The sequence below is a fragment of the Melospiza melodia genome, chromosome 4 (assembly GCF_035770615.1).
Source record: "Melospiza melodia melodia isolate bMelMel2 chromosome 4, bMelMel2.pri, whole genome shotgun sequence".
Classification (NCBI taxonomy): domain Eukaryota; kingdom Metazoa; phylum Chordata; class Aves; order Passeriformes; family Passerellidae; genus Melospiza; species Melospiza melodia.
In genome coordinates, this window is record NC_086197.1 from 3,463,817 (window position 1) to 3,480,858 (window position 17,042).

The following is a 17,042-nucleotide window of genomic DNA, read 5'->3' on the forward strand; positions in this document are numbered from 1 at the left end:
CACACAGAGTGAATTCTTCTGCAGACATCTGATTTGCCATCCACTGAAGTGCACAGTGTCTGAACAGTCTCAAGTGACAGGTTAAAAACACTTCATTTGTACAGTCCTCCCTGAAGACAAGCCTGGCCTCTGACATACTGTTCCTTTCTAAGTGATTAAACACTAGTATGAGGTTTTGAAATTTATTTCTAATGCACCAGGACTACAAAAGTTACACAAAGAACATGATAAAGAGGCAATACAATCAAAGCAAGCAGACACTCGAGCTCTGAAAAAGACACTTGACTAACTCTTTATTTCAAGAGTCCAAATCATTGCACACACAGGACTTCCACCAAGTTCAACAGGAGCCACAGCGGGTGCAGCGACGATACCTGACTGGCATGAACACTGCTGGGCAGAAAGTTTTGCAGTTTCATATAAATATTTACATCTGCCAGTGTGTACTGAACGCTCACAGACACTGAATGCAGAGTTTCTAATGCTGGGTATGCATGTCCTTCATTCAACCTCACAGTGCAGCACCAAGCCCTTACAGTGTTTATAAAGAAGGCTTTCAGCAAAAGGAAGAATATATTTTCTATACATATGCATCAGCTCATTTTCAGAGATTTATGCTAAGAAGGCCTCCCTCACATTCAGATCTAGGTCTAAAATGCTTTGAACAAGGGAGTTGCACTTACATGGGAAGGAGACAAGCTGTTGGGAGCAACGCCCTGTACATGTACACACGGACGAACGCACACAGAAACGCTTCACATGGAAATGAAGACAATCTGCTTCAGAAATCCTACACCCAACCTGGGGGCAGGTTTGCAGAGGTTGGGGATGTGTGTGGTGGAAGACCCAGTTCTGCCAGGCTCGCTGAGGACCCACAGGGTTTCTCAGTGGATGAGCACAGCAGCAAAGAGATCAATCCCTGAAAAGGGGCCCGTGTGGGCAGTGACCGCACTCCTGCTTTCCAGCTGTATCTCAGGTTCCCTCTTGCCTGCCAGGTTGAACTGGAAGGCCCCAGAGAACAGGAGACAGGGATGTAGGTCATCAGTTTAGGTGGAGTCTCAGAAGCAATTAGACATGACTGTCACACAGCTCTGGAAGGGGACACAGACGGTTCGGAACACACGCTCGCCTTCCTTCCCGCGACACACCGTGAGTGCGAGACTCAGGACATCCATTACATCATCTCAACACCTGCCAGTGTCCTGCCACCAGGTTATTCAGCTGCTGAGGACGGAGTTGTAGGATAAAGCAATACATCATGACTAGTTACAAATGAGGAAAGAAAAACCTCTTCCCCCTCTTCCTCAGGAAACACAAAATAAAACCATCATCTTTAATCCCAGACAACTCACATATCTCAAATTTTCCCCCATAGGCAAAAAGATCACTGCATGACTGGGTTTTATTTCTTTTTCTTTTTTCCCCCCACCTTTTCATCTTACATTTGCTAACTCAAAATCCAAACTCAGAAAAAATATATATATTTAGTCAGAAGTACGTCAGTTACATTTTATTAACCTACTCCGAGGGAAAAGCTCCAGGGATTCACCATACAAGTATAAAACCCCTTTCAAACACCTAGGGGTTACTATATTAACTTCATCCCAGCAGTCAATCAATGCAGTAAAAAAATTAAAATACTGAAAATGGATGCTTTTCCCCTCTTCCACGTGTCCAGTGATTGCTCCGTTACAGCGTGATGAGGTCCACCAGGTTGCCTTTAGGAGGGGTCATGTTGTCTGGGAAGAAGTTGACTAAAGTGTCAAACAGCTGAGTTCTCTGGGCATACGTGTGGTCAACGTCTGAAAATCCTGGGGGAGGAAGGAAAGGGGAAAGTCAGTCACTCCTCCCAATCCCAACACTCCATTTAGCTGTGGAATTGTCCATTTGGGATAAATGTTAACGGCGCCCTCTGCCTCCACTAATAAGGCTGCCAGCTCTCCGTCCCACTACTGTGAGCACATATAGAGAGATTATGTCACCCCAAGCCAGCACTGCCATCAAGATGCCATAAAAAGTAATAAACAAATGCCTGTCAAGCTCACTGACAGCCCTGAAGAAACAGGGGAAGCAGGAGTTCTCAGGGGACTGCTCTGATGTCCCAGAAAACAAAATCCATGCAGCTATTTTTATTTGGTGCCTCATTTCTTCTGTCCTCGGGCTTTCTTCATTACCTTCACTGCCATAACCAGAACTGCTCCTTGGATTGCTTGGAGTTTTCCTTGAGAAAAGCTGTGCTGACAGCAGGAGACCCAACTCAGAGTTGGTATTTACTCCCTGGACTTGCACCTGGCTGCATCTTGGCACACAGGAGCTTTGCAAACTGGTTTCTGGACTGCTGCCTCCCAACACGGCAGGGTTTGGTTTGCATTGTTTATCCAAATCCTACACTAAAACCATCAGCAAGAACAACAGGGCAGGCACACAATGCTCTCCTCCACTTTGGATTACTTCCATTGCTGCTATCTCAAAGGAATGCTTTTTAATTCAGTGAACTGATTCCTCAGTTAATCAAAGTCAACCAACTTAATCAAATCAAGGAGGGCTGGGGTTTTTATTTTCAAAGCACCTCCTGATGTACATATCCTCCTATCTGTAAATCCAAAATCTGGATAAAGTATTGTACTGAGTCAAGAACTAATTCATCTTTTAAAATGCTTAAAACTAGGGAAAAGTTTTGAGGGTGGTGAAGCACTGGCACAGGTTGCCCAGGAAAGCTGTGGATGTCCCATACCTGAAGTGTTCAAAGCCAGGTTGGATGGGGCTCGGAGCAACCTGGGATAGGGGAAGGCATCCCTGCCCATGGCAGAGGGGGTTGGAATGAGATGATTTTTGAAGGTCCCTTCCAGCCCAAACCATTCCATGAGTCTATGAAAAATCCTACTTTTTTGAAACTTGGGTTTTCTTTCTTTAAAAGAAGTTGATCCTATCAGTCAACTTGATGTCTTCCAAACCACAGGAACACAGCAGAGCTTCCTCATCCAGCAGGGCAGAACTGCAGTGAGCTTTAACCTTCCCTCAGTTTCTCAGATTGGGAATTATACCTCCATCAAAAACTGAAGTCATCCATTCTCTTAGCGAGAGTTCAGTGACTTGAGGACACCCCAGCAGTACAAGGATGTCATTTCTGCCTGTACCTTTCCTACAGCTTGCCCAGGATGTGTCTCTGAGATCTCTTAAAGAGTTAACTGGACAGAGCAGTGAAACAAATCATGGCTTTGGCTCAGCCCTCCTGTTTCCAGCCCTTCACGCCACTGTTTTCTCCACTCTTGACACCCTGCCCAAAGAACTCGTTCTGCAGAGAACAGAGCGAACCAAACTACTCCAGGAATTGCAGTTATCACAGCAAACAGAGCCGTAGCCATGCTGTGAGATTCCAAAGTGACATGACAGGAGGTGCTTTACTCTGACCAAAGCTTCTGTTTACTTGGGTAACAGTGAAGGATCAGATGTAATTAGAGACACAAAATGATCCCGGGAGGCATTGGTTTAAAACCACTGATGTTGACAGATGTTTTAAATGTGGGCTTGAGGTATTGGACACTGGTCATTATAAATAACCTCTCAAATGTCTGGGTAGTGGCACTTTGCATATTGAAAAGAGCCTGCAATGTTCATAGGAACTACAACATTTGACATAAAACCAGTAGAAACTAAGAGTAATTATCAAAGAGAACATCATGTAATTCCTCTGACACACAATACTCACCGAGAGTCGTGAAATCCGAGCCAGACTTAAATAATGCTGAGGCAAGAAGCTGAAACTGCAGAAGAAGAGGTAAAGGGACAAAGAAAGAAAAAAGTGTTATTAACCACAAAGGCAAAAACCCCAAGGGATTCACAGAAGTACAAGTAGCTTTAGAGTTGCTGTGTTTTCTCCACACAATGCTCCTAACTCCTGTGCCATACACATGAATAAGAGCAGCAGGCACTTTCACATGAGCACCACAATTTGTCACCTTGGCACAAGTTAGATGCTTTTTCCTAGAATTAGAGCAGTGTTGATGCAATGAAAGGTATTTGACTGAGAGCTCTAAAAATCTCATTTTTTTACACATAATTTTTTGCCTCTTTGGCAGAAGGTAGAGTCCCTTCCACACAGTAACATTCCCAGGGATTAACATGGTACAGGCTCAGCAGCCAGGGATTAGATGGCACAAACACAGGGTAACTGCTGGAGTGAGCATGAACTTCTTGAACACAGAGAAAGTTCTACCCCTCAGAGAGAACCTGTGGATGCCCCAACCCTGGCAGTGTTCAAGGCCAGGTGGCACTGAGCAATCTGATCTAATGGGTGCCATTCCCTGCCCATGGCAGGGGGTTTGGAACTCAATGATCCTTAACATCCCATCCAACCCAAACCATTCTAAGATTCCAATAACAACCCTTCTGAACTGCCAGAGATCTCACATCACAAATTTAAGGCAATATCTTCTTAACTAAAAATAAAAATTCTTTGTTTGGGAACATCAAGACCACGAATAAAAACATTTTACTTAACACATTCATGGTTTTATTCTCCCTTCAAGTTTCACTGATAGATGGTGACCACAGCATCTTCCTCTGCCCCTGACTGCTGTTTCCAGGAACCCAAGGAACAGCAAAGCTTAGTGCTTTGTCATGCTCCTGCAAGGAAAGAGTTGATTCCTTAAAGCCTTGGAATCTTGTGTCTCCTGCCTGTGTGTCTTTTCAGCACACAGCCTGAAGGAAAAAAAGGGAGGAAAAAAACCAGAAGAGAAGCAAATATGTTCAGGGAAGGAGTGGAAAGAACAGCCAGGCATTACATATCCATCAGTTTAATTTCAATTTCAATAAAAAATGGGAACACAGACAGTTTGTAGGCATGTAGGAGTGGAGAAGGTGATGAGTAGCAGCCAACGTGAATTTGGCAACAACAAGTTGAAGCACATCAATCTGATTTCTCCTATGAGGCAGAAGGCCCTAGGGATGGAACTTGGCAATAGACCTTGTCCATTCTGACTTTCATAGGAATTCTAACACTTTTATATGATATTTAAGGCACATTGTCAAGGCATTACTTAGATTAAGCCAACAGGGAAAGGCAAACAGGTCAAATAACTTTTCTGTGGGTGGCCATCAATGGTTTGACATCAAAATGGAGCCTTGAATCAGGAGTGATTCATCTGTGCCCCAGGGTCAGCATCACCCTGGTTCTCAGTGATAACCTGCTTGGCAGAACAGGGCAGGATCACCAGACCTTACACCACACTCAGACTGACTGCCAGCATGGAACAGACAGCCTTCCAACTGTTTTTCCACTTAATCCAAATTATAATGATGGATTGAGGTGCATTTCAGCAGGGCCAAGTGCAAATCAACATAAACAAGAAAAATCAGCAATACAGAACAGGTGCAGAGGCTCTGAGAAAATGCACTTAGGCACTACAACAGATCACTATCACTTTATTATAAAACTGACAAATGCATGGAAAGGAGCAGAATCTTTAAATAAAATACTCTTGCTGTTATCAAGGTTTTAAAGTCTCCTCTACAATAAGGAGCCCATTTTGGGATCCCCTGTATCAGCTAGCAACATACAAGGAAAGCACTAGAAAAAAAATTAAGTGTTCTAAAAGCAAGTTCTACAAAGAAAGCTCAAAGGAGTGAGGGCTGCAGAGAACAATGGCCAAACACAAAACTGCCAGAAATCACACATGCAAAAAGTAGAAAAAAAATAGAAAAAGAAGAAGTAGAAAAAGTGCCTCAGAAAGTAGATCTACATCCAAGTGCAAGAAGCTACAAAAACACTACAGTGACATCAGTTTCAATGTGACATCAAGGGGAAAATCAGGCTAAAATAAGGACTGGGGTAAGTCTGCATCCTTTGGGGAGAGTATGGTGAGACAGACACAGGACTGAGAAACTGGAGATGAGGGGGAAGGGGCTGCCAAGTGCCCTCCTGAGTGCAAGGCTGGTCACACCAAATCACTGCAATGCCCCACGTGGGTCCCACTGTGAGCCCCATTTGTGAGAGCAGCTTGGCTTCCCAGCAGCACCCAACTCAAACAGCTGCCCAGCAGAAATAGCTCCAGAAGTTCCAATAAACCCGTGGCTAAATCCCTGCAGCTTCTGAGAGCAAATGCCAGGCTCTGGCCATCCCTCCCTCCCACAGGATGGCTCAGGGGCCGCTGCCAGCTGCTGGTGGCACACCAAGCTGGGATAAAGCAGGTGCCACGTGCTCCCAGGGGTGCCCGTGCTCCTGCAGCAGTGCCCTGCTGGGAGCACAAAGCCACGCTGGGGCTCAGGTGCCTGACCAAGAGGCCACATGAGCAGGGTTCAGCCAAGAACTCGCCGAGCTGAGACCAAAACCCTGCTGAAAATGGCCTCTGCCAAGTTTCCAGCCTCATCTGCACCAGGCATGATGGATTTTCATGGCTATGAGTTTCTTTGCAGCTTTGTGGGGAAGGAGGATCTTGTTCCCTTCTCCACTGGTGGTGCCACACTTGAGTTAACCTTGAGGGCTGTTGTTTGTTTGGTTTGAAATCTAATTTGTGTATCAGCTCACACTTGGAAAGCACTTTCTGATAGAAAAGTCAAGCGTGTGAGTTAAGAACATCAGTTAAGGACAGTGCTGAACCCAAGCTGGTTCACTCTGCATTTGTATTACAATCCCACACCCTACAATGCTCTCCCATAGGATCCCTGTGTTTTTCCCAAAGTGCAGGACAGTTACTGCTCACTCTATACCAGGTTTCCTACACCATTCCCAGCAGATATCCAATGTACTGTTTTCTTCACAAAGTACAAGCTCTGCTCTTGAAGGAAGGAATTAATTTCTTCATTGACTTTCTTATCATATTAATTGTTATTCTAACAGATGGCACTTCAAACTCTGATTAATTTTGGGTCTATTTGAAACTAACAGTATCTGATTTTTCAAAATATGTAGTGTTATGCAACAGCTTCTGAATTCGCAGAAAAGCATGGCCCTCAAGCAAATCACACCTCACATCTCTCCCATCAGGCACCAGAATGAAACATCCAATTAATGACCATCTAGGAAAAACAATTTGCTTAATATCACACAGCAACTCTGTTATGGAGACAAGAGCAGAATTCAATTATCCAGCAGAAGCATCCAACTGCTTTAATCACACCACCACCCATTTTCTTCTGACAATCCCTCTGGCTCATTGGCTGCATCCATTCCAAATTAAGCCTCCACTCCAAAGACAGCATTTCCCTTTGTTACACAATTAACTTCTCTCTCTCTTGGAGACCCAACCAACCTCCTGAACAGAGGCAGGGGTTCCTTGGAGATAAAGAGATCTGGTTAACTAATAGAAGGTCACATACTATTGTCTATTTTTATATATTTGCTGCACACCTCTGCCTTTGCACAAACAAAATGATTAAGGGGGAATGAGTAACTCTCGTTTGGGATACCTGGCCAGTTGTGTGAATCAGACACAATTCTCCCTCCTCCTCTGTAATGCCTGTGTGAGAGTGCTCAGATCACAGCATAAACCAGTTCCTCAGCTTTGACCAGCTCTCAGGGGCTGGTGAGACCCAGCACAGGCTCAAAGAGGCAAAGGGAAGCTCAAACCCTTTGAGGATGGAGCTGTTGCTGAAATTGGGAAGGCTGAACGCTGTTTTTGTAAAGGCTCCTTGGTTCCAAAGCCTCTGCTCCTGCAGCACTCAGGCTCTGAGGCTTTACAAAGAATCACAGCAGGACACAGAGAGGAGAAACAGGCTTTTCTTAGCTCCTTCCTAGAACTATTTTTCCCATTTGGGCTTCAGTTTTCCCAGAAATACCAGTCTAATGCAGATTCAAACAATACTTTTGGGCCCTGCTGGCTTTATCTGTCAAATTTATTAAAGACAAGGTCTTAAGAATGGAAAGAATGAAGCAGCCTTGAACAGGGGCCTCCAGCCTCAGTCTACAAGCAAGTCAGGCCTCAGATTGGCCTCCAGGTCCTTGCTCTTTCACCTACCACGCTCCAAGAAAAACATACTGTGAGTTTTCCTTGTGCTTTGTATCTGTTTTACAACAATCATGGGATTGAGCTTCATCAGTTGTTGAATCTCCATGTACAAAATCATGCTGCTCTCTCATACTTGGAAAGCACTGGACATTTTTTGTGTCATCTTGATTTCTACTGCAGCCCATTTAACAGCAGCAAAGTTCTGGGTATGATTACTGCAGTGTTCAAGGAGCATCTTCAGCTTTTATATATGAACTACTGATGTTTCTGTGATTTAACAGCATCTGTTTTTCTCTAAGCACAAAATTTGGAATTCAATTTGATATTTATTTTGACCATCCTCTTATCTTTAAAAGCCTGCTGTTGTAATCTTCCACCAAATTCACATCTGTGTGTGACAGAGAAGAACAGCCATGCCAGCAGAAAATTTTACACCAGCAAATGACCCATTTATACAATCTTAATTTTAATCTGTTAAATCAGGGGCAAAATTCCCCCTTTTCTAGAAATTTACCCTCCTTTTCCTATAGTGTCAGGGCTATTGACCCACAGCCACTAAAAAGATCCACTGATTTGGGAACACTGAACTGACTGAGGAGGTTTAAGTGATGCCAAGCAGAATCACAGTTGAAGACTGGATCTGCATTTGTGGGCAGAGAAGTTGCTGGCACACAGCCTGTGGATACTAAACCAAGCACCCATGCAATACCTGTTACTTGCAGGCATCTACTTCATTTCAGAGTAATAAAAAAGGGGGGAAAAATAGTCCCTAAAATTCACAGCAACAGAATGAAAATCTTGGGGTATGTTCCTACTATCAATCATTCATGCTACTTTAAACAAAATCGGTTACTAAGGCCAAAGTAAGTTTCAAGAACAGTCTGTTTGTTTTCCTTGGCATGCAACTGCAAACAGCTGAACAGACTTGCCTAACTAAGTCAGAAGGAATTACTTCTATTACAAAGCAAGCAAGCCTCACCACAAGGGGAAATTCTGCTTGTAATGGTATATAACACCACCCATATCTCCAGCCATAAAACATGAAGCCATACAGGCCACTCTCCAGAATTACTGCATGAAGTTGGGGATGAAACTATTCAGCCTGGTCCTTCCCAAATTTAACAGCTGCCCTGGAAAGAGGGAAAACAGGCAGGAATTGATTCCCTGAAGTTCTAAGATGCCTTTCAGCATTTAATGGCTGCAGCCAATCACATCTATCACCTTTGCTATCAATCGAGATACAAATCAAATAAAGGCAGGGTATGGAGGTGTCTGGGCTGAGAGACACAATCAAACTGGTGCTTGAAATTCGATATGGAATCCAAAATGCCTGCGTCAGTCAGTCCTTTGGAAAGCACAGGAGCTATTTGAAGATGCAATGCCAGAGCAAAAAGCCAACTCGATGTGATAACCGGAAGGTAAATTGACGTCAGCTGGAAATGCACCCAGTCAGTACCAGCCCAGCAGCTGGCTCTGTGCCACAGCCCTGGCAGATCTGTCCCAGTGGAAAAAAAAAAGCTTTGGATGTTAAGGCTTTATGATCAGCACAATGAGTAATAATTAAAAAAAAAAATCCAAACAGAAAACAAAATAGCAAAACCCAAACAACAAAGCGTCCCAGAAATTGTGAGATGAGTTTTGGAGATGGCTGGGATGGATGGAAGCTTTAATTCTGCTGAATGGTGAGTGCTGATCTGACAGCCCAGCACGACAGACAGAAGCTATTGGATTTTGTTTGGATCAGACATTAGGCCTGCAGAGAAAGAATCCACAATATATTCACTCAGCTGGACTGAGCTATGTAAGCTCATTCACTGGATCATTAATGTTCAGAACACCAGTGAGCTCTCTGAAAAGGGGTAATTCTTTTTTTCATTTTATTCTACTTCTACTGGTATGATACAGCTTCTACATTCCCCAAAATCTCAGAGGAGCCATGCAGGCATGTAAATTCTCCATTCCTACAAGGTGGACAAGCTGAACACTGAACTGGGAAAAGGAAAAGGAGGATATTAAAGGGTTTTCTGTGCCAGATGTGCCCAAATGCAGCTTCTGCAGCAGCTCCCTCGGTCTGTGGGCAACAGGAGGCAGCAGGAACTAGCAGAAGAGCTTGCTCATCACACCACAGATGTTTGCTGTTCAGGGAATAATAAAAAGGCCTAGCCAGCCATGAGATGCAAGATCTCCTTAGGAATAACTGGCAGAGGAGAGGCAGGCTACCAGCACACAGGTGTGACGTGGAGAAAAAAGGAGATCAGAGAACACAGGACACATCTTATAGGAGTGGGAGGGAAAAAGAGAGCATCTGGATGGGGGTTTGTACTGTGTGGGTTAGTACAGGCTTGAACAGGAAGAAGAAACCTTGAATTCTGGGCTCAGTTTTGGGCCCCTCACAAGAAGAAAGTCACTGAGGGGATGGAGTTGGTCCAGGGAGGGGAATGGAGCTGGGGAAGGGTCTGAGGCACCAGGAGAGGCTGAGGGAGCTGGGAAGGGTCTCAGCCTGGAGCAAAGAAGGCTCAGGGGGGACCTTCTGGCTCTGCACAACCCCTGACAGGAGAGGGCAGCCAGGACAGGGTCACTCACAAGTAATAGAACACAGAAGAAGAGGAAATGGCCTGAAATTAAGACTGAGTATCAGGAAAAAATTCACCATAAGGGCTGTCCAGCTCTGGCACAGGCTGCCTGGGGAAGTATAATCCCCTTCTCTGGAGGTATTTAAAAGCCATTAGATGTTGCACCTGGGGACATGGTTTAGTAGTGGCCTTTGCAGTGCTGAGGCAATGGTTGCACTTGATGGCCTTAAAGGTCTTTTCCAACCTCAGAGACTCTGGAAGTGTTACCACACTGGGAAGACGACACATATTGGGGGGAAAAAAAATTTCCTTCCCTACTTTAAGAAAAGCAGGATCATCTGCAGTCTTTCCTATGCTAGAGATGGCTAGAAAGGATGTGAAACTACTTGATATGGAACAATTTGAACAAGAAACCATTTAGAGAGAACAGAGAGTCACAGCACTTAAATATTTTGTTGAATCACATGTTTATAAACACTGATTACAATTTATGACAAATCACTTCTAAGATCCTGATAAAACTTTTTTCCTCATTCTAACCCTACAATTCCATCCTGTGCACATGCAAGAATATTTTTATATTCTCCCCCAAGACCTTTCAGTGTCTGTATAATCTTTGCTTTAGCTAAAGTAGCAAGTTAAAGCCACCAGATTAAGAGATTTAATCCAGGGACTCAGCATGGAATAGAACTGCCCCTCCTCCTATCGAGATTTTATAAATGGAGCTGTTGAATCCCTTCCCATGTCATTAAGGAAAGAAGACAGAAAGAACCCCAGACTCTTCCTTATCTACCCATCAGGAGCTGAATGTTGGCACATCTCAGCTGGCTGCCCCAAACTCCATGTGGAAATTAATGCCAGAGTCAAATCAACCACCTTATGTGACACTTCTGACTATTTCTTTAATCTGTTTTGTAAAGTGACACGCACTGCAGTACTGGAATCAAAACAGGAAATGGGAACAAATTCCTGGAATAAATAAAGAACATGTCTACTGGATAATATTCAAAAGGCAAAGGACATAAGATTTTAAGGGTAGCAAGCAGTGTATAGGTATAAACTACTTCAAGAAATATTGATCATCTTTGGAAAAGCTTTCCCTCCCCAGAGATGCTGAATATTGAGAAGCCTGGGCATGAGTAAGTTTCTATTCCCCTTCTACTGCACAACCAACTACAGACTGGTGACATTTCAGAGAGTTTACATTTCAATTAAAGCTCCCAAAATACACACCAGCACACTGGAATTAAAACATGGCTTAAGCCTTCACTCTTAGGAATACAAAAGCTATTTTATCTGGACCTGCAGTTGTTACATGACTGTTTCCAAAACAGTCTGACTTAAGTGCAGAGAAATACGTGATACAGCAAAGTGTCTGGCACCTGCTGAGCTTTTACAAATTGAATAAAACCCAGATTTAAGAAGCCCAAAACTTTCAATGAGAATGCATTCTAAATTTCTTTAGGACAAGGTTCTTTGATCCTCACCTCCTTTGTCTCCTCAGGGTCCGAGTGATCCACAGTTACATATAAATCATTCTGCAGGTACTTCAGTGCACTGAGAGGGTCAGTCTGAGCTTTCTCCTCAAACCTGCAGAGAATAAACAGAAAACTTGAGCACAGCCACATCCTTCAGGACTAAACTGGTTCAAACCCATCTAACAAACCCAGTATTTCCAAAGAAAACCACGCTAGTGAGCCTCATGTTTGATGGAATCTCAAGCCAGACTGAAACATGGAAGAGGTTTTTTGGGGTGTAAAGGAGTTAAAAGGGCAAAGTATTACATTCTTACTAAAAATATTCAAAAGCATATGCACAGAAACTTCTTAATATATAAATATAAAATCTTGAGTACAGCTTGTCTTCCACAAATGAAGTCAGATGTGAGCAGCATCTCACAGAGCAGACACAGGCAAGCCTTGAGCACTTCAGCCCCTGGGATATTGACACCCCACCTTCGGAAAGAGCACAGCTCCACAAAAATCCTGTGCACCACCACCATTATTTCCCCATTGTCTTTTAATGAACAGGAACTGCAACTTCTGTGAATTCCCTCAAGAAGTGAACAGAGCCCTCAGGATATGATTCTGGGCTCAGCACACTCAGTGAGCAGAGCTGCTTCCCTGCAGCACTGAGCTGGTTGCATAAGCCTGGAAATGATGAGGTTTAAAATCATCTTTTTCCTCCTCTCACTTACCCCTGAGTGCAGCATCACACTGTTTGTCATTTTATCATATTGTTATTTTTTAATTTGGGTCATCTACCTGGCTATTTATACCACAGTGGACATGTGCAGCCTGAATTTTGAAACTGCCTAAAGATGTCAGTGATTGAACAGCACAGGGAGCACAAAGACCTGCTGCATCTGACAGTTTGGTCACTACACATGGTTTCAGACACTGCCAGAGATTTTCTCAGATGACACCACCATGGTCCAGAGAGCTGAAGTGCTTTAAATGAGTGGAATCACTGTCACCTTGCTCCTTCTCAGCTGCCCAGCCTGGCTGACTGGTACTGAACAAGCTCACAGGAAAAACAGGACCCAGGCTGATGCTGTGGGATTGCTGTGGATGCAAGGCCAGCACCTGTTCTGGTACCCAGAGTTTGGGGCAGTGCAGGTAAAGGGCAGGAAGTGACTCCACAGCAACTCAGCCCCAGCCAGGCATCCATCCCACCATTCCTGGTTGCTCAGGTTTGGCTCCTTCACAGAAACCCCAAAAATGGGAGCATGGTGCATAAACCCCAAACTTCTGCCAGCTAACACGCAGCAACATTTCCTTCAAGTGCAATTTAAGCAAGTAGAAACAAATAATTCAGAGCTGTCTCTGCACAGCTGCATTTCCATACCATCACACCTGGGTTTAATAAACCTCCCAGATAACTGGGCAAGGCCTTTATTCATTCTTGTAGGTATTCACATCTACTGTGTGGCTAATCTCAGTGTCTCACCCAGCCACAGTGGCTGGGAGTTGAGTACAGCAATTTGCTTGCTGCCTCAGAAATAAAATACCATCAGGTATTTTAACCTGACCTTCTAACTCTTGGCAGAGCCTGATAACAAAGTATTCTCCCCCAGAATGCAGGGAGAGCTATTTACTGCTGTCAAATGATTTGCTGGGTCCTGAAAGGCTCTCTCACTGCTGCAATTTCTTGACTAAGGCAACACCATAAGCTTGATTTTGAAAAGCTGCTGCCCTTAATAGCAAATACAAGGCAGCTCTGAAGCATCCAGAGTGCAAGAAGCACTGCAGTGTAGCTGAATTCTGCCTAAGTGAGCTCTTTCAGGAGTTTCTGAATGAGAAACTCTGATGACCTCACCACGGTTGAGTCTCAGATGTGCAAAGGCATCCAGCCCCCAGACTTCATTAGCATCCTTGCAGGCTGTTACTATCTCCAAGCACAGTGTTTCCAAAACATACTCCATTTCCTTGGGAGGTGACAGCACCAAAACACATGTTGATGAGCAGCACAGTGAAAAGGGAATCTAAAAATTCCCCATGACTCCCCACACAATAATGAGATTTTTCTACTTTTAGAATAGCATGGGCAAAATGAATCAAGTTAATTTTGTAGTTTAGCTCTGGTCCACTGCTTTTTATTAAAATAATTTAAAAGAATAATCAAGAAATGTGCAGAAGGTTTAGAAGGGACCTTGAAGATCATCTAGTTCCATATAACCAACAAAATGATATTTCACAAGATGGTTTATGAGATATTTGAGTCTTAGCAACTTGAAAAAAAAACCAGACACCTGGAAAAGGAAATTGCAAACCACCTTTGCTTCTATACCTGTGCTTTCTGATGAGGTATTTGCAGTGTCTTAGCAGATATTCCTTTGAAGGTCGACAGAGCTTCAGAGACCAGAAATCATCTAATCTCATCTTTGGAGAGCAGGATTTACCAGGATTCCCTCCAAATAAGTAATGAACCTAAGGAAATGAGAGACAGATCAAAAAATTGATTGTTTGTGTAAATCTACTGAACAAAGACAATTTACTGTGTCAGCAGCTTTGCAGAGGTTTGATAAACTCTGCCTTTTAGACAAGTTGCTCCATCTTATTATCAGCCTCACTTTGTCCGCTTGGAGATGAAGAAAGTTCTCCTGAACAATTTACATTTTAAGATAATAAAAGAGTTGTACTCTTACAACATCCCTTTAGCAGATACCTGAGATACTTACAAATCAACATCCAAAATTCCTGCAAACTCTTTATTTAGGAAAAGCCTATGAGAATGATAAATCCTTAAGCACTGACAAAGTGAACTGGAAGTCTTGAAGATATCCAAAGTAAAGTGAGAGCAAGCCCAGTCCAGCACAATCTAGACTTAGAGAGAGGCAAACTTCCAGAAAAGTGGAAATGTCACAAAAGAACTGTTTATTTCTTTGCTACATTTTTCTTCCCATCATGTGGTAATTTCAGACTCTGAACTGTTGATATTAAACATGCTACAAAGGACCTTCAAATAGTGAAGTTTAACAAGTCCAACAGCCTACCTTTCCCCATGGCTTTAAAAATAATCACTCAAAACAATGTATTCTGCATCCCACTGCTGAAGGCTCTCCTTATTTATATCAGAGGAGTTTAGAAAGGTCATTGGAACAGAGGTTTCTAAAAATAAGACTCTTCAAAACAAGCACATCAAACAGCTCCTCAGATAAAGCTGGGCAACTGGGATGATTTAGCAACCTTCAGAGTAACTCAGAAAATACTACTCTCTCATGGTGCCTTATACTTAGAAGTAAAAGCAGAACAGTATTTACTTATTTACTGTATCATTACAGTGAAGACAACAAGCAATGCAATTTCCCCATACAGAATCTGCACCCATTCCTCCTTAAAATCCCCCAAGTTTTGGGCTAGCTGGGTTTCCCAAATTTGATTAACACTCCGCAGAATGCAAGACTAAAATACGTTTTTCTTTAACTCAGACTGTTTCAGACTAGGGAGAATTTTTAGAAAAATCCATGAAAGGACCAGTAAACGTGTCACAGTAATTTAAATTCATGAGTTTATGAACCTAATCTGTGGGTTTGTGCTTTACTGGTTAATATGTACAAAGCTTTAAGTTTACTGAGCTGTCCTATACACTAAACCAAGTTTTAAGTCCATTTAAGTATGAATGTGTCCATTGGAGTCTGACAGTGCTAAAGAATGACAGTTCCTTCACACATGCAGGGCAAAGTCAGGCACCTCTGATTCAGAGGATTCTTAGCTGTGATTAGTTCACTCAAACACATCTTTTCCTAGAAATTTTGGTAACTATCTGTTCTCATTTATTCACCAACAGATGAGATTAAATCCCTGAGGATAATGAATGAAGCTTTGTGTGTTCTGAAGTGTGAGAACAGATCTCATGTTTACTTCATACTGACATTAAAAGTACTTCAGCACCTTATTTCAAAATATGAGAAGTTAGAGTTATTCACCATAATAATCCAAACATTCAAAAAGGATATTTATTGTACCATCTTTAAGGAAATAGCTACATCTTCAGAACAAAAAGACTTTAAAAATTAAAAATCACTTTTTACCTTGTGCAGCTCATCATACACCAGCTGATGGGCAAACCTTGGGCAGGGCTCCTCTTCCTGAAGGCTTTTACCTGGATTCTCTTTTGCTGCTTGGTCATTCTTATAGACACAAGACCTGAAATTTAAAGCAGTAAAGAATTATTAGTTGTACCTACAGGAAGCCCAAAAAGTTGCTGAAAGGCTGGAAGCTACAAATGATGTAAAACACCAAAGGTTTTCTTACTTCTCTTAATGTTGTCCTCTATTATCCCATCCCATCCCATCCCATCCCATCCCATCCCATCCCATCCCATCCCATCCCATCCCATCCCATCCCATCCCATCCCATCCCATCCCATCCCATCCCATCCCATCCCATCCCATCCCATCCCATCCCTCTACAAAGAACCCAGCCAGCAATCAGAGGTCATCTTGGCTGAAAACAGTCCTCAAGCACAAGCCAAACAGGAAAAAAATCCAGAAAATTATTTGTCATAAGCTTTGGGGATCTCTTCAGATGTTACATTATTTGCCGACAGAACTGTCAGCTTTAAGTATTTTTTTATTATGGAAGAAAACATCTTGGACCCAGCAGAGCTTTAGACCACATGTTATGGCAGAGGTGGTATTTCAGTCAGTGATTTCCAAGCAGACTTAAGTTATAACTGAGAATTCACTTTTAAAAAACAACACTCACACCTTTGAAGTGGTTGACCCCACTTGAGAAGAGGCCTTGAACACAAAATCTCTGCCAGTTCCTCTGGAAAGGAACAGTGGCAAGGAGCTACTAAGTACAAAACCAGGAGATATTTTCTCAGAATATCCCTTTTGGCACGAAGACTTCTCCATCACCATTCACGTGCACCAGTTTCCTCAGTTTCTAAGAACTAGAGCCATATACACTGCTATTAACAACTTACACTGGTCTGAATTTGCTGCACTGGATCTGAATCCTGGCCTTGAACCCTTCCTACAGGAAAAGCCTTTTTGAACTGCTCACTTCCCCTCATC

General features: G+C 43.1%; 1 protein-coding gene across 3 annotated transcripts in view; it reads right to left on the bottom strand.

The window, feature by feature from the left end:
• Nucleotides 1-269: 269 nt before the first annotated feature.
• The window catches only part of MKLN1 (muskelin 1), a 101,060-nt gene continuing 84,287 nt past the window's right edge, over nt 270-17,042 (bottom strand). For all 3 annotated transcript variants that reach the window (XM_063153654.1, XM_063153655.1, XM_063153656.1), the window contains 5 exons: nt 16,053-16,167; nt 14,309-14,448; nt 12,007-12,109; nt 3,710-3,764; nt 270-1,811 (listed from right to left, as the gene is read on the bottom strand). In XM_063153654.1, coding sequence (XP_063009724.1) covers nt 1,690-1,811; nt 3,710-3,764; nt 12,007-12,109; nt 14,309-14,448; nt 16,053-16,167 — 535 coding nt within the window. In that variant the 3' untranslated portion in view covers nt 270-1,689. The remainder of the gene's footprint in view (nt 1,812-3,709; nt 3,765-12,006; nt 12,110-14,308; nt 14,449-16,052; nt 16,168-17,042) is intronic.